The sequence below is a fragment of the Panthera onca genome, chromosome F2 (assembly GCF_046562875.1).
Source record: "Panthera onca isolate mPanOnc1 chromosome F2, mPanOnc1 haplotype 2, whole genome shotgun sequence".
In the NCBI taxonomy this organism is placed as follows: Eukaryota; Metazoa; Chordata; class Mammalia; order Carnivora; family Felidae; genus Panthera; species Panthera onca.
Genome location: NC_138356.1, coordinates 66,654,450 through 66,675,700, shown reverse-complemented (window position 1 = coordinate 66,675,700; position 21,251 = coordinate 66,654,450). Strand labels below are relative to the sequence as shown.

Sequence of the window (21,251 nt, the reverse complement as noted above, 5' to 3'; positions counted from 1 at the left end):
GTGGAGGTTGATATTTTCCAAAGACCACTTGAACCATACTGTTATGGATTGACCAGCCATATAGTCAAAAATTTTGCCTTAAGAAAGTTAAAAATTGGTAATTTAGGAGGAAAATTTTAACTTTTGCTTTTTCTAAAATACAGCTAATTTCTTTCAGAAATGCATGTTATCAACCTATGTCTTTTCGACCAAGAATATTGATAGTGGGAGAGCCAGGATTTGGGCAAGGTTCTCATTTGGCACCAGCTGTCATCCACGCTTTGGAAAAATTTGCAGTATATACCTTAGACATTCCTGTTCTTTTTGGAGTCAGCGCTACATCTCCTGAAGAAACGTGTGCCCAGGTAATTCATTATTGCCCAGACAAGTAAGCTGTAAGAGAAGCAGTCTTCCAGAGACACAGTCTAGAATTGCTTATCTGTTTTGAACTTTTTTTTTATCTTTCTGATTTCTACCTCCAGGTTTATGAAATAGAACTATATGTAATTGCTTAGTCATTAAAGAGTATGGGTTTAAATCACATTTCCACCATTTAATATCTGTGTGACCTAGGAAAGTTATTAGATCTCTGCCTTGTTTCCCCCATTTGCAAAATGGAGATAATAATAGTATTTACCTTGTATGGCTGCTGTGAGGATTAAGTGGGTAGAGTATTTAAAACAGTGACTGTTGGGACGCCTGGGTGGCTCAGTCGGTTGAGCGACCGACTTCAGCTTAGGCCATGATCTCACGGTTTGTGAGTTCGAGCCCCGAGTCTGGCTCTGTGCTGACAGCTCGGAGCCTGGAGCCTGCTTTGGATTCTGTGTCTCCCTCTTTCTCTGCCCCTCCCTGACTCACGCTCTGTCTCTCTCTGTCTCAGAAATAAACATTTAAAAAAAAAATAAAATAAAACAGTGACTGCTGCATGGTAAGCACTCAGATATTCTGCTGCTTCTGTTTTTGCTATCTTTATATTAAAATTTTTCAAATCTAAGTTTTCTATTTTTGCATTTAACAGAAGTCTTCTAGATGTATTAAGCTGTTTTCTTCCTAATTGCTTAAAGCAATTATGTTTTCCTAAAAATAAGACTTTTAATACTCTGATTTCTCTTCATATCGCATAAATCTTTTGCCTCTTACTAGAACTTTACAAGACTTTTACAAAACATTTAAAAATAAGACCGAAACGGGAAAGCATTTTAAAATCTTGAGGGTTTTATATAATAATTCTGGGAAGTTAAACATTGTTCCAGACCAATAAAAAGCAAGCATTACTAACATACTAACTCTTTAACTGAATATAATTTTTTTCCCTCTCTACTAGATGATTCGTGAAGCTAAGAGAACAGCACCAAGTATAGTATATGTTCCTCATATCCACTTGTGGTGGGAAATAGTTGGACCAACACTGAAAGCCACATTTATTACATTGTTACAGAATATTCCTTCATTTGCTCCAGTTTTACTACTTGCAACTTCTGACAAACCCCATTCTGCTCTGCCAGAAGAGGTAATTTGTAGAGGGGAAAGTCACTGTACATATGATATATGGGCTTGTTGGGAAGGATGGTGGGTGTATTTATATGTGTGTATAGTAAGGCTGCATTATAAATCTTTTTCTCTTCCAAAAACGGGGTTATATAATGCATACTATTCTGCAACTTGCCATATATATGTGTATGTGTGTGTGTATACACACACACTTTTTTTTTTTTTTTTTAATACACAGTCTCATTCCTTTTTTTTTTTTTAAATTTTTTTTTTTTTTTTCAACGTTTTTTTATTTATTTTTGGGACAGAGAGAGACAGAGCATGAACGGGGGAGGGGCAGAGAGGGAGGGAGACACAGAATCGGAAACAGGCTCCAGGCTCCGAGCCATCAGCCCAGAGCCTGACGCGGGGCTCGAACTCACAGACCGCGAGATCGTGACCTGGCTGAAGTCGGACGCTCAACCGACTGCGCCACCCAGGCGCCCCCCCAGTCTCATTCCTTTTAAAAGCAGCATGGCTTTTTCCATTGTCTTGATGTACCCAAATTTATCTAGATTCTTGTTCATAGGTATTTTGGTTGTTTTTTAGTTTTTGTTTCTATTGAACTGTTAGAGTGAGCATCCTTGGGCTTTTTTTTTTTTTTTTTTAAATGTTTATTTTGAGAGAGAGAGAGTATAAGCAGGGGAGGATCAGAGAGAGACGGAGAGAGAGAATCCCAAGCAGGGACAAGTCTTGATCTCATGAACCATGAGATCATGACCTGAGCCAAAGTCAAGAGTCAGACACTTAAATGACTAAGCCACCCAGGTGCCCCTGAGCTTATTTTGTATGAGCATTACTATGTGGATTTTTCTAGCATCCATTCCTAAAAGTGGAATAACTGTAGCTTAGTTGAAGAGTATGCACATTTAGAATTTTTGTTTGTACCAAATTACTGTATTTTCAAGTTAGTGCCTGTTTAGACAGCTACCATGGACAAAAGTTCATGCTTTTTCTGCCTGAAATACTCTTCTAGATGTTTGCCTGTTGTGATCCTTTATTTTTCTCAGGTCTCTGCCCAGGTGTCACCTCAGAGTGGCCTTCCCTGATCAGTTTCTCAATTATAGTGATTAGCTCCTCTGCCCATCACTCTCTTTTCCCTTACTGTATTTTGTTTTTATCACTGCTTGCCATTAAATATTTATGTTTGCCTGTCTGTCTCCTAGTGAAATGTAAAATACATGAAGAGACTTTTTTCTCCACCTTTCAATTCTCAGAGTACATAATAAGTATATTGTAGGCTTCTCTGTGGTTTGTTTTGTTTTTAATGACTGAATTTAATGAGTTTTCCATATCTTTGACAAAATTGGTTTGCATATTTTAGAACGTGAGTAGGAAGATAAATTCAAATATTTTATTAAAGAGATATTATTGAGTGCTTATTCTGTGTCAGGCATAGTTCTGGGTAATGGAGTATAGCGTTGAAAAATACAAAAATTTCTCTATCTTCCTAGGGCTCACACACACCTTAGTTGAGAAAGTAAAAATAAATAGATAAAATGTATAATATTAACCTATTGCTATGGAGAAAAATTTAGCTAAGCAATGCCAAGAGAGTGTGGTAGGGTCACAGTGTTAAATAAATAGTCTTAAGTAAGGCCTAAGAAGATGACTTTTGAGCAAAGACCTGAAAAAGGTAAAATAGTAACCCATTTGGGGTATCTGAGGGACAAAGGTTCTTGGCAGAAGAAAAGCAAGTGCAAAGACCCTGAGGCAAAAGTGTGTTTGATGTGTTAGAAAAATAGCTTAAGAAGACCAGGGTGGCTAGAGCCAAGTGAGTAGAGAGCAGAGTAGAAGGAAATGAGATTGAGTTATCCGAGGACAAGAATGATGTCCCTGATGGCCCTGTTTTAATAGTTAATTGTGAGGTATTCAGCTGGAATTTGAGCAAGCTGGGAAACAGATATTAAGTGTATGTTATAGACTCTTAATGGCTTCTAGTTTAGTTAATTTAGTTCTGGACTCTTCCTTTATACTTGATCTTTTATGTGGATATTCCACTTTTGGTGAAACACTTTCTTCACTATTCAGTTCGTTAGCTCTGATTCCTAAAAAATCAACTTATTTTGAGAGGCTTCCATTTCTTTATCTGTTTTCTGAGTGCTATCTAGAACCTGTCAAGTCTGTTTTCATCATGACAACTCTTTGTATATTCGAATGCTCTATTATGTTTATTTGCATCTCCCCACTCTGACTCAAACTTCTTCACACTAAACATTTCTTCTGTGATAACAGTATATTCCTTAGGGTTGTTAATATAGTAGAAATTTATTTCTCACTCGCTTAACTATACTATGCAGGTGACTACATTCAGGTCTTAGCCTCCTCCCATGTAGTCATTCCAGACATTCAGGCTGAGAGAACTTTCGAAGTTTCATCACGTGACTTTGCAGCCTGCTTTTACTCCACCCCACTGAAAGGAGTGGCCCATTTATGTGCCTAATCCGAAAGATATGTATCATTTTCTCTCCCATTCCATTGGCTGAACCTCACATGGCTGTACCTAACAGCAAGGGAGACTAAGAAGTATGACAGAGCAGTGTGCCTAAGAAGAAGAGGACATGGGCCTGATAATAGGCTCTGCCACACATCACATATTTTTAGTTTCTTCAGAATTCTGTCACTCTCCTGAATGTCTTTATATTCCCTTTGAAAAGCTGTACCCAGAATGAATTAAGTACTCTAGCAGTGTTCTGCTTAACAAAGTAAAGAAGAATTACTATTTAGTAGCCACATTATACCATTGGCTTATTGTACTCACTGTCAGTTAAAACATTGTTAATCATTTTGAAATTTGGAAGATAATTTTATACTCTTGATAACAAGACAAAATAGCTGAGTGTTCTTAATATGGATGTAGAGAGGTTGAAAATCTGCAGTCCGTTTAATCTGAGATAACTTTGTCAAGAATGTGGGAATTCTGCACTTAAAGATCTTTCTTTGAAGAATAGTTTCTCTGTTTTGGGGGGGTAATATTTCTTAAGCATATAATTGTAAACTGAGTAAAGCATCCCAGTATCACACTGCATGGTAGGGGGAGTGGGCACAGGACCATGGATTGCTTATTTTAGAAAATGAATAATGTAATTTATAAGCAAGTCCACTTTGAGCCTTATATAGTTTTTAGTGGTTCATTGATACTGTCTGTATAGCATTGGGCTATATAATAAATGAGAACACCGTGTGTACCATTTTAGCTACATTGGAGCTTGTCCATCTCAGAATTGTAGTCAGAGTACCTATATCCATGAGCACTAGTGAACCCTTAACAATTTAGCAGCATGGGAAAAATGAGAAAGAATGTTCTGAATAGATTAGCAACTTTCATGAACCCATGAAAGAGCAGTGGGGATTAGATTGATGAGGGTTACCACAGTTCAAAGCATGTGCATGAGAGGACTGCTTTCCAAGATGGGAATGGTTTCTAGCACTGAGGCAATGCTGGAAAGGAATTGAAAGAGCCCTTGGACAACTTTTAGTTAATTAGTTTTCTTCACTTCTGGCCATACCAGGCAGAAGTCAGCAAAGCTGTTCATCCTCAGCTAGAGCAGTGAGGTTGGGCCCAAAGACTACTGTGTCAGAACAGTGACTATCTGTGGCTGTCAAGATCAGGAGGAATGGGAAAACCCTGTGCTCAGAAAGCAAATTACAGGTAAATTTTATTTCTAGTATAGGCTAGCTTCTTCATATAATCACTGGGAGTAGAAGCTAGAATAGCTTGACAGCTATGGACAGTCAAGAATTCAAAGGCAGGCAAAGAGGAGCTTATAAATAAGCATTTGAGAAGGACAGCTCAATGAATAATCATATCCATGTATCACCAACAGACTGTTGTAGAAAAGAACCAAATGGAGATGTTATAAATGAAGTAACTCTCCGCACCCCCAAGTAAAAAACTCTGTGAGGCTTTTGAAAAAGAGCAGACACAGATAAAGAGTGAATTAGCAAGATGGGAGATCGTGACACCGGGAATTCTTACCCTATCTGATACAAAAGGACAGAGATTTGAAAAATCAGGAAAAAAAGTTAGAATACAGGAGATCAATTCAGGTCTAACACCTGTTTAATGGGCTTTATGATAGGGAAGGGAAAGTAAATGTAGAAGAGAAAATGTAAGTACAGAGGAAAATTTTTAAATCTTCTGAGAGAAAAAATACTACTAGAAAGGACTAAAAATCAAATTGCTTCTACCTTCTCATTGGTAACACTAGCTACTAAGGAGACAACTGAGCTATAGTTTCAAAGTTTTGAAAGAAAATAATTTTAAACCTTAATTTCCTTCCCAACAAAGTTAGCATTTGAATGAGAGAGCAAAACAAAGATATTTTTGAATATGCAGTGCCTAAGAAACTATGACCAATGACTCAAACCTTTGATTGAAAGAATTATTAAAGGATTATTTGTCTTGGATTTTTATTTTGTAGAAGTGGCATATAAGAAGCAGTGAACAAAGAAAACAGTAAAACTTATTGTCACAAAATTGTGATAGAAAAAATTTTTTAAGGAATGTGAAACTAAATCTAAGTTGGTCTTAGTCTGAACTTGATAATGGCAAGAACGATATAGCAATGGAGAATAAGGAAATAAAAGCACATTCAGATTTTTGTCTGATATCTAGATATTGATTAACCTTACAGTTTGCTAGAAAAAAGAAACTTAGGTATTTCTGTTAACAGTTCTAACAATAAAAAATAGAAATACAGCATATATCTTACAATCCATGAGAGAGGGGGAAAGGGTACAAATTCCAACAAAATAGGTGGATTCTAAAATTCAATAGAGAAGGAATAAGTGCTTGAATTTCCAAGAAAATGTTGAAAAACCAATGAGGAGGTTCTAAGACCATCAAATATTAAAGCATACCACAAAATTAAAAATTAGAACTGTGGAATTTGGGCTAGCATGGACAAATTAATGTAACATAGTCCACTGGTAGACTCTTGTTTACATAGTAATTTAGTAAATGAATTAATAATAAAGACATTTCATAAATGACGTTGGGACAACAGGAGGAAAGTTTCATATAACATACTAGGAACATTTTCATAAATATGGGAGCGTGGAAGACCCTGCGAATCAGGTTATGCAAAAGCTATGAATGTAAACTTCTAGATGTCAAAGATACACAAAACAAGGTGCATAAGCATCGCACAAGGAATAAATATTATTCTCTAATAATACTGGAAAGGGTTGAGAGGTTGGCTAGAAACATCCTTTGGGGATCTCTTTTGCCCTTTTTTTGGCAGTAAAATATGCAGTGTGCTTTGTCACTGAACTGTACACTAACGCCTTTTAAGTGTGCAGTTCAGTGACAAAGTACATTGCATTAAGTACATTCACAGTGTTGTACAGCCATCACCAATATCCATTTCCAGAACGTTTTCATCATCCCAAACAGAAACTCTATACCCCGTAAGCAGTTACTCTCCATATCCTCCTTTCCCAAACCCCCCCAGTAACTTCTGTTATAATAACTTGCTGTCTCTATGAATTTACCTATTCTACATATCTGTGTAAGTGGAATAATATGGTATTTGTCCTTTTGTGACTGGCTTATTTCACTTAGCATGTTTTCAGATTTTGTCCATGTTGTAGCGTGCGTTAAAATTTCACTCCCTTTTGGGGCACCTGGGTGGCTCAGCCAGTTAAGTGTCCGACTTTGGCCCGAGTCATGATCTCTTGGTTCGTGGGTTCAAGCCTTGCGTCGGGCTCTCTCCTGACAGCTTAGAGCCTGGACCTGCTTCAGATTCTGTGTCTTCCTCTCTCTCTGCCCCTTTCCTGCTCATACTCTGTCTTTCAAAAATAAATAAATGTTAAAAGAGATTTTTTAAATTTCACTCCTTTTTAAGGCTGAGTAATATGCCATTGTATTTATGTATCACATTTTTATCCATTCATCTGATGATGAACATTTGGATTGTCTCTTTTTGCCTACTATGAATAATCCTGCTATGATTATTGGTATACAAGTATCAGGTTGCGTGGTGGTTTTTTTACCCCCAATTCTTCTGTGCTGGATTACGTGGTAACTCCGTGTTTTCCACAATGGCTGCACCATTTTAACATTCATACCACCACAGAGGTTCTAATTTCTCCACATCCTCACTAGCACTTGTTAATTTCTAGCCTTTATTATTTTTTTTATTATTATTTGTAAGTACTCTCTACACCCAACGTGGGGCTCGAACTCACAACCCCAAGATCAAGAGTTGCATACTCCACTGACTGAGCCAGCCAGGTGCCACTAGCCTTTTTTTTTTCAATTTTTTTTTAAAATTCATTTCTTTTGAGAGAGAGAAAGCGCACACATGCGCAGAGGAAGAGGGGGGGAGAGAGAATCCCAAACAGGTACCTTGCTGTTAGCACAGAACCCGACACGGGACTCAAATTCACAAACTGAGATCGTGACCTGAGCCAAAATCAAGAGTCCACATGACACTGAACTGCCTGAGCCACCCAGATACCCTATGCGAAGTTATAGCCTTTATTTTTACTGAACAACCACTCCTTCTCCTATCTCACTTTGGGTTGTGAAAGTGAATTAATTGATCTCAACAAAACCCTGGAAATAAAACATTGCCATGTCAGTTACCACGTGAACTTCGGAGTCTTGAGTTTTAAAGAAGATCCCATATTTTTTAGTTGCTAATCTGTGCATACACGATTTATATGTAACTCCAGCGTACGTAAAAGATCTGTGTTTTAAAAACATCTCTTTATTGCATAGTTCAGGTTATTAAAAATATGTGTATAATAACCTACTGTTGCATTGATTAATACATACACAGTATTGTGTATTCACATATATAATGCATGTATTTTCTCTTTTAAGGTGCAAGAATTATTTATCCGTGATTATGGAGAAATTTTTAATGTCCAGTTACCTGGTAAAGAAGAACGGACAAAATTTTTTGAAGATTTAATTCTAAAGCAAGCTGCTAAGCCTCCTGTATCAAAAAAGAAAGCAGGTTAGTTTCTCTGTCAAAGTTTAATATATAATAATTCCGAGGCAGTGGGAATAAAATATTAATAGCATCGTCATCTTCTAACACAAACTCAAAACCTCAGTCATTAGGTTGATACCTCTACTGCTTATAAATCTCTGTGCTTCCCATTAAAGTAGACTGAAGATCTTAAAGCATACAAGGCCTTTCTTTCCTAGTATACTCCCAGTCCATGTAGAATTGCAGCTGGAATTCATAGTAAAGCCCCAGCCCATTTTCGGCACTTTCGTTCTCCCCTCCTTCCCCCACCTCCTTCTTTGCAAAGCACTCTAACTTTACACCACATGCAACATATTCCTGCCTTTTCTAATTCCATTCATTCTTTCGCTCCCTTTCAGTAATGCTTCTATCCCCATTTGCCTATCTCTGCCTAAGGACCCATTTGTCCTACTACTGTAACTCATTTTTCACTCCTTAACATATCTAGGCAAAACTAATTTTCTATCATTATGACCCACTGTACTTTTTTCATACTACTAATATCACATTACAGAGATGTGATAATTATCTGTTACTTACTCCTTTAGTAGATTGCCAGTTTATTAGGGCAGCACTCTCATACTCCTTTTTTAATCCTGAGTACTTGTACATATCTGTTTAAACAAAATTAAACTTGTTACATTTGAAACATAACACAATTTTTTATTACTTTAAAAATTAACTAGTAAAAAGCTTTTTTTTTAGTAGAATATTCTTGTTCTGAAAATAATGCATTTTCAAAGTTTTAATAGCCTCATAAGTGATCTTAAAATGGAAAAGAGGTAATGACTTAGGAATTCGCATTCCAAATTACAAGTTACCAATTATTGTAGGAAGGGATGTAGGGATAGAGATTATGGTAACAATTTAGTGTTTCAAATCCTCTATTCCTGGGGTCTATAAGGAGGATAACCCCTGAAAGCCTGGCTACTGTGTGCACCAAATTATTTGTCGTCCTTGATATGATGAGAGAGTAGTAACTAAAATCTTCCATTCATGTGAAGTTTTGCAGGCCTTGGAGGTTCTCCCTGTGGCACCACCACCTGAGCCAAGACCTCTGACAGCAGAAGAAGTGAAACGACTAGAAGAACAAGAAGAAGATACGTTTAGAGAACTGAGGATTTTCTTGAGAAATGTTACACATAGGCTTGCTATTGACAAGCGATTCAGAGTATTTACTAAACCTGTTGACCCTGATGAGGTATTGATTTAATCTTTGGATCAAATGTGTTCTAAACTATAATATTATTAGAGAATATTTGAATAGTTTATGTGGTTCCCTGTCTACACTCTGAACTTCTTTCCTTTATGTGGAATATATGGAGTAGTGTCCTAAGCACATGGAGACTTCAGAACTATGTAACACATTTTTCTTTCCTCCAGAGAGTAGCCAATGAACTTTGTGATTTAAGAATGACTTAATGCTACATGATATTATTGTAACCTACACGGTTTAGAATGAGCTGAAATAATAATAAGCTGAATAAGTGAAATCTTAAGTTGACATTGAAGGATGGGTGGCGTTTGGACAAGGAAAGAGGTATAAGATATTACTGGAGATATGGGTGCCCAAGAACAAGAGTAAATACAAAATAAAACCAGCTTTAAATACAGTCAAAGGTTTAATACTAATATATTATCGTTACTTCTTATAGATTTATTCTCTCACCCCTGTATTGCCTGGCAGAGCAACTAGACTCCAGTGTTTTTATGTTCAGAGTTCATTTAGTGATTTGCTTGAATTTTAGGTTCCTGATTATGTCACTGTGATAAAGCAACCAATGGACCTTTCATCTGTAATCAGTAAAATTGATCTCCACAAGTATCTGACTGTGAAAGACTATTTGAGTGATATTGATCTGATCTGTAGTAATGCTTTAGAATACAATCCGGATAGGGATCCTGGAGGTAAGCATTAGTGGGTTTTTTCCCCAGGGAGGGGGCAGGAACAGGGGCTGCTAACATTTAGTGAGGGTTGACTGTATGCCAGGTAATATACTATAAACATTTTACATTCACAATGCCATTGAATACAGCATTATTCTCATTTTACAGTTGAGGAAAATGACGTTAGGTTAGAAAACTTATTCAGGATCATACTGCCAGGAAGTGACAGAGGCAAAATTTGAATGCATGTTTCTTTGATGCCAAAATGCCTATATTTATTAACTGTTGCGTGATGTATCCTCTAATGAGACACAGAATCACTAACAACCTCACTTCTTTCATTTGTTTATCAGTGTTGTCTCGAAGTAGAAAATAAACACCCTGTAATAAAAAAGGTTCAAAAGAATTTTCTTAGTTTAGACCATTGCAGTTTTTATTACAAAAGTAATATATAATACTTGCTAATAATTTTTTTAAATTTTTTTACGTTTATTTATTTTTACGTTTATTTATTTTTGAGACAGAGAGAGACAGAGCATGAAGAGGGGAAGGGCAGAGAGAGAGGGAGAAACAGGATCTGAAACAGGCTCCAGGCTCTGAGCGGTCAGCACAGAGCCTGACGCGGGGCTCGAACTCACGGACCGTGAGATCATGACCTGAGCCGAAGTCGGACGCCTAACCGACCAAACCACCCAGGCGCCCCTAACGTTTATTTAGTTTTGAGACAGAGACAGCATGAATGGGGGAGGGTCAGAGAGAGAGAGGGAGACACAGAATCTGAAACAGGCTGCAGGCTCCGAGCTGTCAGCACAGAGCCCAATGTGGGGCTTGAACTCACGAACCACGAGATCATGACCTGAGCCGAAGTCAGACGCTTAACCAACTGAGCCACCCAGGTGCCCCTATATTTTTAAAACCAAGCCTCCTAGATTTATTATGATGATCACTTCATAATGTATATAAATATTGAATTACTGTGTTGTACACTTGAAACTAATATAATATTCTAAGTTAACTACACTTCAATAAAAAATAAGTCGCCCATTTTCTCTCTCCAAAGGTGGACACTACTAAGTTTGGGGATAACTTTTTTAGATCTTTTCTATACATATACTCATTCTGTCCTCACCTACACAGGCAATTAAAAAATAAAATTTGTAAGGGCACCTGGCTGGCTTAGTCGGTAGAGCATGTGACTCTTCATCTGGGGATTGTGGGTTTGAGTCTCACATTGGGTGCAGAGATTACTTAAAAACAAAGTCTTTAAAAAATAAATAAAATTTATAAAATAAGGGAATTTTTAATGACACTTGTTCATATATGTAATATATCTATCTATATATCTGATATAAACTTACTCATATCCAAAAATATTCTTTCTTAGGTGCTTCTTTTTCTTAGCTTCCTATTTTTCTTTTGTGGCTAGTGTCCTTTACCCTCAGTGGATAGTTTTGGTTTTTCTTTTAATAGTCCTGTTAACTCTCTCCCCAGTACATTGGCTTTCTGTTTTCTAATTGGAAGTGTTTATAAATTGGCCTGATTAGCACAGGGACCTACTGAGAGTTTGTTCAACAACTGAAAAGCTCTCTGTTCTTCCCCTCCCAGTCCTTACCCTCATCTTCCCTACAGGCATTTCCCTGTAATTCAGAATTCTATAGGTAAACCCTGGGAAACAGGTTACCAACCTGAGAAGACCTCTTAATTGTCGAAAGAAGGAAGCATTTACAGTGAAGGCTGAGGACTTTTTCTGTTTCATTGCAGTCATACTGCTGCTGCTGCTGCTTCTGTCCATCATGACAATCTAAAATTACTTGAGACCAGTGGTGTTGAAACTTTAGCAGGCAATCAGTGTCTCCTAGAGGACTTGTTAAGATGCAGCTTGTAGGGCCCCATCTCCATGGTTTCTGATTCTGTAGATGTAGGGTAGGGCCTGAGAATTTACATTTCTGACAAGGTTCCAAGTGATGCTCATGCTACCATAGTTGGGGAATCAGTGCTTAGACTTTTGCCTCTGCCCGAATTAGAAATCCCCTGAGGAATCTTTCTGATATTATAGCTATTGCTGTCAGCTCTTAACCTGGGTGTGAATATTGCCTATTGCCTTATGAGGGAATTGATCCAGGTGTTCAAGCAATTTTACATTCAGTTATTACCTGCCGTCTGCCTCAAAGCATATTCCAGTTTTTAGTGCTTGGGCTCTGAGTTTAGGGGGCTTTTCCAGCGTTTCCTGTATAGGGTTGCTATTTAATTGTCTTTCTGTTTAGTTTCTCTGTCAATGCAGTAACATCGTCTCTATAGCTTCTAAAGTTCTTTTACATCCCTGGCTCACTAATGATACAGCCTTCCTTGCTGTTTTTGTTGTTGTCCTGTTGTTATATAGTCTTCCTGTTGATTGATTCTTCTATTTTTTTCTGATATTTCACAGGGAGCTAGATAGGACAGAGCAATAAAATTGTTTGGGGTTAGTCTGCTGAATTAAATCTGGCATCCAGAACATTAGATTAACAGCAAAAACAGAACAATACAATTCCAGTAACTTTTAGTCTTCCTGGTAAAAGTAAAAAAGGAATTTTGATTTTATTTTCTTTTTCTTCCCTCCCCCCCCCCCCCACAATTTTAGCCCAACATGTTGAGTTTATTTTTGGAAAATTATTAAAAAGAAATTTTAAAATTATATTCTTTGTTCATTTCTCAGATCGTCTAATTAGGCATAGAGCTTGTGCTTTAAGAGATACTGCCTATGCAATAATTAAAGAAGAACTTGATGAAGACTTTGAGCAGCTTTGTGAAGAAATTCAGGAATCTAGAAAGAAGAGAGGTAGGAAAATGATTTGGCATCAGAAAAAGATGCTTCTCATTTAGTGTATTGAGTTCTTTTAATTAATCCTTCGTGTAATTTTGAGATCTGGACATTTGACTCGATATTCCATGTCTACTTATAAGGTTGTAGCTCCTCCAAATACGCCCCATCTTACTATCATGTGATGCCAAAGCAAAATTCCACCTCTGTTGGTGATAAAAGATCAGAATCAGAGCAGAATGATAAACTAAAGACACCCAGTACTCCTGTGGCTTGCAGTACTCCTGGTAAGTGCACTTGGATAATTTTTACTTATGAAACTAGCCTTTATTCTCTACTGATGCCATTTACTTTCTCTTTAGTTTTCTCTATTTATATTAATGTGGTGAATTACCTTGATTTTGTTAGTATTAAGGCAACTTTGCATTGTTGAAATACATCCAGGTTTATAGTGATATACCGCTTGTAGTCCCAGTTCACCTTCATCTAATTGCAGGATTGACTGATTTGAAATTGAGTTTCATTTCTGTAAATTCCAGTTTGTGTCCCTTTCCTCCTTATTCTTAGGGTATAACTCCACCAGGCACTAATCCAAAGCCTATGGGTTTTCCCAGGGCCTCCCTTCCTTGGAAGGCTCTTATTAATTCTAATTTTTGTTGTTTGAGCCCCATGAATGTCTGACTGTCCTCAGATCTTAGATTCTCAGTTATTCGTTTGTTCTCCCAGATTCCGGTGCCATAATTCCTCAGTGCCTTGTTAGATCTCAGATGCTTTTAAACAAAATTTTTAAAACTCTGTGTGTGTGTGTGTGTGTGTGTGTGTGTGTGTGTGTGTGTGTGTGTGTTTTGCAGGGGTTGGGATGTTCCCTTATTGTATTGCCGGTTAGCCTATCCTGGGGTAAGTGATTTGAGATAGAGTAACCCCTTCTTTTGTAAAAATGTGAGGAGGCAGCTGGGAAAAAGAGGATGAGAAAGGCAAACCAGCAAGAAAGGTGACCTACCAGAATGCTCTTGGTCAAATGAGTTTTGAGTGTGTGTGTGTGTGTGTGTGTGTGTGTGTGGAAATTGAGGACGTGGAAAATGTCTTCTTTAAAACAACCCATTCCTAGCTATATACCCATCAGGAATGCATACATTATGTTCACCAAAAGACATGTATAAGAATGTTCATGGAACTAGTATTCATAATAGTCCAACACTGGGAGCAATCCAGATGTCCATCAACAATAGAATGGGGGTGTGCCTGGGTGGCTCAGTCCTTTGAGCGGCCTGGCTGACTCTTGATTTCAGCTCAGGTCATGATCTTTTGGTTTGTGGGTTGGAGCCCCACATTGGGCTCTGTGCTGACAATGTGGAGCCTGCTTGGGCTCTCTCTCTCTCCTCTCTCTCTGCCCCTTCCCCGCTTGCACTCTCTTTCAAAATAAATAAACATTTAAAATATATATAAAAAATAAATACTAAAAAAGCCACAATAGAATGGGAAATATGAATTATTGTACAACAGTGAGAATGACTAAACTTGGAAGTGTGTGCCACAGTATGGATGCATCTCCCAAGCATAATAATATTTCAGTGTAGGTATCCTGCCTCTAGCCCAAACAGAATGTTTAATCTCTGTATATCTTTAGTTTCTTCAGCTGTAAAATGATGTTGATAATGGTCGCAAACCTGATCAGGTTAAAGTGGGATTTCGGTGAGTCAGTACACACATAAAGAGCTTGGAAGGTATTACTCAGCAATCAAAAAGAATGAAATCTTGCCATTTGCAACAACATGGATGGAACTGGAGGGTATTATGCTAAGCGAAATAAGTTCGAGAAAGACAAATAATCTTATGATTTCACTCATATGTGGAATTTAAGAAACCAAACAGATGAACACAGGGGAAGAGAAGGAAAAATAAGATAAAAACAGGGAGGGAGGCAAACCATAAAAGACTCTTAAATACAGAGAATAAACTGAGGGTTGCTGGAGGGGTGTTGGTAGGGGGAGGGGTTAAATGGGCAATGGGCATTAAGGAGGGCCCTTGTTGGGATGAGCACTGGGTGTTCTAGATAAGTGATGAATCATTAAATTCTGCTCCTGAAACCATTACTATACTATGTGTTAACTAACTTGGATTTAAATTAAAAAAAAAAAAAAAAAAAAAAAGCTTGGAAGAGTTCCCACTATATGGTAGGCACTATAAGTATAGGCTGTTTTTAGTCTTGCCCTCCCTTCCTCCACTTCATTCTTCATACTCCTCCCACAATGATTTTTGTAATACAGTCATTGGACAATTCATATAATTGCCCTTCTTAAAATTATTCAAGATTTTAAAAAAATTATTCAGGGTAAAATCCAAGCTCCTTAGAGTGACAGGTGATTGCCCTCTTTTGGCCTTCTTCTTACAGTGCTCTCTACCTTTGTTTCTGTGTTCCAATCATACAAGACTGTAGTGGCTTCTCAAGCTCTCTACCCTCTTATATATCAGGAGGTATTTTTTCCCCACTTACTTGGACTTTAGAAAATTGCTGAATGTTCTTCTATTCTTTTCTTTAAATTCTTTGAAGCTCAGTTGAAGAGGAAAATCCGCAAAAAGTCAAAGTGGTACTTAGGCACCATAACAAAACGAAGGAGGATTTCACAGGTGAAAGATGAGAGCCAAAATGTCACAGATGACAAAATTGAGAGTGATACAGAGGAAAATCAAGACACAAGTGTAGACCACAATGAGACTGGAAACACAGGAGAGTCCTCAGTGGAAGAAAATGAGAAACAGCAAAATGCCTCTGAAAGCAAAATAGAATTGGGGAATAATAACTCAAGTATTTGTGATATTGAGCATGAACTTGAAGAATCTGGGAAAACTACAGCATGCACAGAACTGAGGAAAGATAAAATTGTTTGCAACGGAGATGCTTCTGGCTCTCAGATAATAGATATTTCTGATGAAAATGAAGCTAAAGGTAAGGCTTTCTCAAGCAACTTACTAATTATAATTTTAAAAGATGTTTCACTCAAAGTTCTTAAATGACTGATTACCATTTCAGTTTATTCCTTTTCCTTTTCTTTCAGAATGCAGGTGTTAATTAGAAACAAATTAGCATTAACTTTACTTGCTATTTAGCTTGTAAATTACTGCTAAAACTATAGTGTGGCATCATATAGACCTGGAATTGAACCCCTAGTCCACTACTTAGTAGCTTGTGACCTTGGGCAAGGTCTTGACCTATCAGTCTCAGTTTTCTCATCGGCAAAATTGGGGTGGATGGTAGTCAGGTAATGAAATACTTTGAGACTTGAATAAAAGAATTCATCTAAAGCATGTAGCAAAGTACTTGGCTACACAGTTTTTAAAAACTGGCAGGATACCCTCTTCTTTTTAAGCAAGAGAAGCAGTTTTCTGTGATCCTAGCTGAGTGGTGTAGAACATCACTCACCCCCATCATTCCTCTGCTTCTCTTAAAGGTTAAGTCCAAGATTATTTCTATTTATTGTAATGATCCTGCTCCCAAAGTTATTCATTTAGAATTGTCTTCTGTCTGAATCTTCTTGGATCTTTAGCAGTAGATTTGTTTGGGTTTTGGAAAAGCCAAACGTTATTTAGTCTTAAAAAGCAAAAAGAGGGGTAAGAGAGTCAAAATTTATTTTGGTCAAAAACAAGTATTGAGAATGTTAATGAGACTTTTTTTTTCCCAGTGGCTTATAGGCTGTAGGGAAACCTTTTATCAAGCAATTCCTTGAAATGAGTTCTAGTGTGTTTGAGTAACCGTAGCATAATGGACTAGGATATAGCCTTTCCAGTGTGGATATTTTAGGTGTTAGTCCTCTGGCTATATGACGCAGTATGTTTTATGTGGATTCAGAGTTTTCTTTTTCTTTTATCATCTTTTTAAAAAGAATACTATTTAATGGGGTACAGGTACTTGTTTACATATCAGCAGATTTGGGTTCTTGTCCTAGCTCTTAACGACAATTAGGTATGTTGACCTTAGAAAAGTCTCTTCACCTCTCTTGACCTCATTTTTCCTATCTATCAGTGAGTAGGTTATTCTAGGTTGGAGATAGGCAAACTTTTTCTATAAAGAGACAGATAGTAAATAGCCATACAGCCTCTGTCACAACTAGTCCACTCTGTTAGAAAAGTAACATTGACATACATATGTAAAATGGGCATGGTTGTGTTCTAATAAGTTCTAATAAGATTTTATTTATAGCCGTAGGGCAGATTAGGCCTATGGGTGGTAGTTTGCAATTCTTAGATTACTGGGGTCCCTTCCAGCTCTTAAAGTCTATGAATCTTGTATCTAAGTATAGAATAGTTCAACCTGTTGAGGATGCTTTGAAAAACTCAATTTGAGAAGTACTTCTCTCTCCTTTTTTTTTTTTTTTTTTTTTCTTTTTTGAGTGTGTAAGTGGCAGCATCTTAATTTTACAGTAAAGCGAATCAACCAGAATCAGTGTCTGTATTTAGTAAATATGTCCTGCTAGGTAATCTGCCTAATATTTATGTTAAGCATTATAATGTCTGTGAACCAAATAATAGTTCATTTTTCATCCTAGAAATGTGCATTCTGCGAATGACTCGAGCTAGGCGTTCCCAAGTAGAGCAACAGCAACTCATCAGTGTTGAAAAGGCTTTGGCAATTCTTTCCCAGCCTACACCCTCACTTGTTGTGGACCAGGAGCGATTAAAAGTATGCAAATTGAAATCGTAATGCTTTCATTGTGCAATTAGTAACATAACCCACCAAAAATGACTTGTAATAGTATATTTTATCAATTTGGCAATAAATAATGACCTTTTATGAAAGGATGAACTTGGTATGGAATAACTTTCATAAAAGCAGTAGTTAGAGATGGCTAGTGTATTGATATTGTAGTTCTTAACATACTTGTCTGCATTATTGATCCTATACATTGTTTTTATGGCCATCACCAGTGAGCATTTTAGTTGGTTTTTACTTAACTCTACTGGCATTTTTTTGGTTAACTGAGGGGTCATGGCATATTCTTGTAGGGCCAGACTTGAAGCATCACAGATACCCAGTGAGTCCATTCCAGTCATAAGAAAAAACATTGAGCAAATATGAAACAGCCTTTTTATAAGAAAAAAAACTGAAGTAGTGAGGTAGTTCACCGTTTATGTGCTCTTTTTGTTTCACTTTATAAGGTACCTACAGTGCCATAAAATACCCTGCAAAAATGTTGCTTTTTTGCTTATTAACCTTTGAGATTTCTTTGACATATTTTAGTTTGTCCGTAGAGATTTCTAGCTAAAGTTGCAATTGGACACCTCCTCAGCCACAGTTTTTAGGATGGGAGTTCCCCAGGGCAGAGGCCAGGATTGCAGAACGATGATGCTGAGTTAACTGTTGCTAACGGTCAGAGCCACTAGCAGTGTCACCACGTCTCACCAGATAGTTAGGTCTGCCCTCACTCTGGCTTACATGCTAAAAATTCCCCACATCTTCAAAAATACGGTATCTTGTCTCATGGAATTTATCTTTCATATATATAAACACTCGTGTTTTCTTTTAGAATCTTTTGAAGACTGTTGTTAAAAAAAGTCGAGAATACAATATTTTTCAGTTGGAGAATCTATATGCAGTAATCAGCCAATGTATTTATCAGCATCGCATGGACTATGACAAAACGGCACTTATTCAGGTAAACCAATCTATATAAGGAATTATAAGATGATAAGAATTTTTAAAGACCATTTTTTAATATGTGGATTATGGACTATTTCTAGACACAGCCAAGTTCTGTGCTTTTTGAAATCTGGCACTTCACTAGTTTCTGTTTCTTCAAAAATCATTGCAATTATTGTATTAGAAGACTATGAAAAATCTCTATTTTGTGTGTGCATTGATGAAGATATAAAGCTCTTTTAAAGATAAGACTTAAGATGGATCAATCTGTGTCTTTACCTACTCTTTATAGTGAGCATTGGTACTAATTTTTAAAAATAGATATTGGATGATAATATAGTATACTATACACACTACTGGTACCTACTAGTATAGCTACTAGTATATAATATACTTAGTAATTAGTATATCTACTAAGTATAACATGGTACCTAAATAGCATAATATGTATGTAACGTTAGTACCTACAAAATATGAAATATTAATACCTAGAAATACACTAGTGCCTTGATTATAACTATTTGAACTTAACATAAGACGAATGCATCTCAGACTCATTTCAAAGGGATTTAAATGAAGTCCCATTGGTGATATCAGTTTGTGTGATATTCCTAAATACTGAACTAAATTTCTATTTTCACTATCATATATGGGTTAATAATATTCTTGAGGTTGTTGACAAAATAGATGTAATGTTTCTTTAGCTTTTTTCATGTTGAAAAGTTACTATTTTTCCTTCTTACTCTTTATCTAGAAAATGGAGCAAGAGGTAGAAAACTTCAGTTGTTCCAGATCATGATGTCTTGGTATCAAATATTCTTTATATTCAGTTCCTATTTAATTCACCTTTGTTGTGTCCGTATAACTGGTGCGAGATGAAATCCTGCATCTTTAAGGAAAAGATTAAAATAGTAAATAAAAATATTTAAGCTTTCTTGGTATTTATGTACATGTGTAAGATAAATTACAGAGATAACTGATAAATATTGAAAGTTTGATTGAAAAAGGCACTGTAGTAATAGTAATTCTGTAGCATATGAAGTGTGGCCAACTCTTAATAAAAGTAATTTTGATAACTAATGTTTTATGGCACTTAAGAGTAATTAGTGACATTGATATTTTTTGTTTTGAGCACTTTTAAGTTTTTTCCTTCCTAAAAATAGTTTCTTGTATCAGACTAGAAACTTAATCATTGTGTCTTTGCCATTCTTTTTTTTTTTTTTTTAAATTCCCATCTCTCGTTTTCCTTTAGCTTTCTTTGCCCAGTTACTTAAAAGCCAGGATTCAAGTCATGATTTGTGGGAAGGTCCTTGAACAACTTCTGTACATGAATGTCAAAATTGATGCTTTTTAGATAAACATTTTTATAATTCTAATTTGGGTTAATAAAGATTTTAAATATTTTTGGTTTATTTTTATGATTATACACACAAATGTATTAATAATTTGTTGAATATCTTTTTAATAGAACAAAAGTTTTATATTTGAAAACTCTTTATATCCTTCTAAGTTTGTGTTTAGGTTGTATTCTATAGATAGCTTTTATATACAATTATATAAATATTATAAATTTTGTATTAATGATACCAAAAATAAATTTCTTCCTTAAAGCAATAAAACTATTCACTACCGTGCATATTCTTTTGTTTTGTTCTTTTAAAGAGACATTCTAGTTTGTAAAAATAGTTGGAAACTTCTTTAGAGGGGAATAGGAGATAATGATCTCCTATGAGAGATTCTGAATTCTAAAACAGTTTCAGGGGCACCTGGGTGGTTCAGTTAGTTCAGTGTTCGACTCTTGATTTTGGCTCAGGTTATGATCTCATGGTTTGTGAGATCAAGCCTCGCGTCAGGTTCTGCCCTGTCAGTGCAGACCGTGCTTGGGATATTGCAGACCCTCCTCCCTCCCTCTTTCTCTCTCTCTCTCTTTCTCTCTCCCTCCCTCAGCTTGCACGCGTGCCCACACACGCACACACATATTCTTGCTCTCTTTCTCTCAAAATAAACATTTTTTAAAAGGGGGGTCGGTGGTGCCTGGGTGGCTCAGTCAGTTAAGCGTCTGACTTTGGCTCAGGTCATGATCTCATAGTTTGGGAGTTCAAGCCCTGCATCGGGCTGTGCTGATAGCCCAGAGCCTGGAGCCTGCTTCAGATTCTGTGTCTCCCTCTCTTTCTGCCCTCCCCCCTCCCACCCCCCCCCCCATGCTCTGTCTTTCTCTCTCTCCCAAGAATAAATGACCATGTAAAAAAATTTTTTTTTAAATAAAAGTTTCAGAGGTGAGTTGCCTTTTGTTGATTTATCAGCATACTGTATTTAAATTAAGCCTTTTAAAACCCAGTAATTTAGATACCTTAATTAATAGATACTGTCTATATAATGCATAACACAATGCCAGTCACTGAAAAAATGTAAAGTAGCATATATTTCTGGACTTAAG

General features: G+C 36.7%; 1 protein-coding gene across 2 annotated transcripts in view; it reads left to right on the top strand.

The window, feature by feature from the left end:
* ATAD2 (ATPase family AAA domain containing 2) overlaps positions 1 to 20,217 on the top strand; it is a 68,627-nt gene extending 48,410 nt beyond the window's left edge. The window contains exons 18-29 of one of the 2 annotated variants that reach the window (XM_060611251.2): positions 158 to 344; positions 1,304 to 1,489; positions 8,342 to 8,477; positions 9,497 to 9,693; positions 10,241 to 10,400; positions 13,075 to 13,197; positions 13,323 to 13,466; positions 15,731 to 16,126; positions 17,724 to 17,857; positions 18,702 to 18,830; positions 19,569 to 19,620; positions 20,067 to 20,217. In XM_060611251.2, coding sequence (XP_060467234.1) covers positions 158 to 344; positions 1,304 to 1,489; positions 8,342 to 8,477; positions 9,497 to 9,693; positions 10,241 to 10,400; positions 13,075 to 13,197; positions 13,323 to 13,466; positions 15,731 to 16,126; positions 17,724 to 17,857; positions 18,702 to 18,830; positions 19,569 to 19,613 — 1,837 coding nt within the window. In that variant the 3' untranslated portion in view covers positions 19,614 to 19,620; positions 20,067 to 20,217. Of the gene's footprint in view, positions 1 to 157; positions 345 to 1,303; positions 1,490 to 8,341; positions 8,478 to 9,496; positions 9,694 to 10,240; positions 10,401 to 13,074; positions 13,198 to 13,322; positions 13,467 to 15,730; positions 16,127 to 17,723; positions 17,858 to 18,701; positions 18,831 to 19,568 lie in introns of both variants that reach the window. The other variant, XM_060611252.3, reaches the window with a different exon arrangement.
* The last annotated feature ends 1,034 nt before the right edge of the window (positions 20,218 to 21,251 follow it).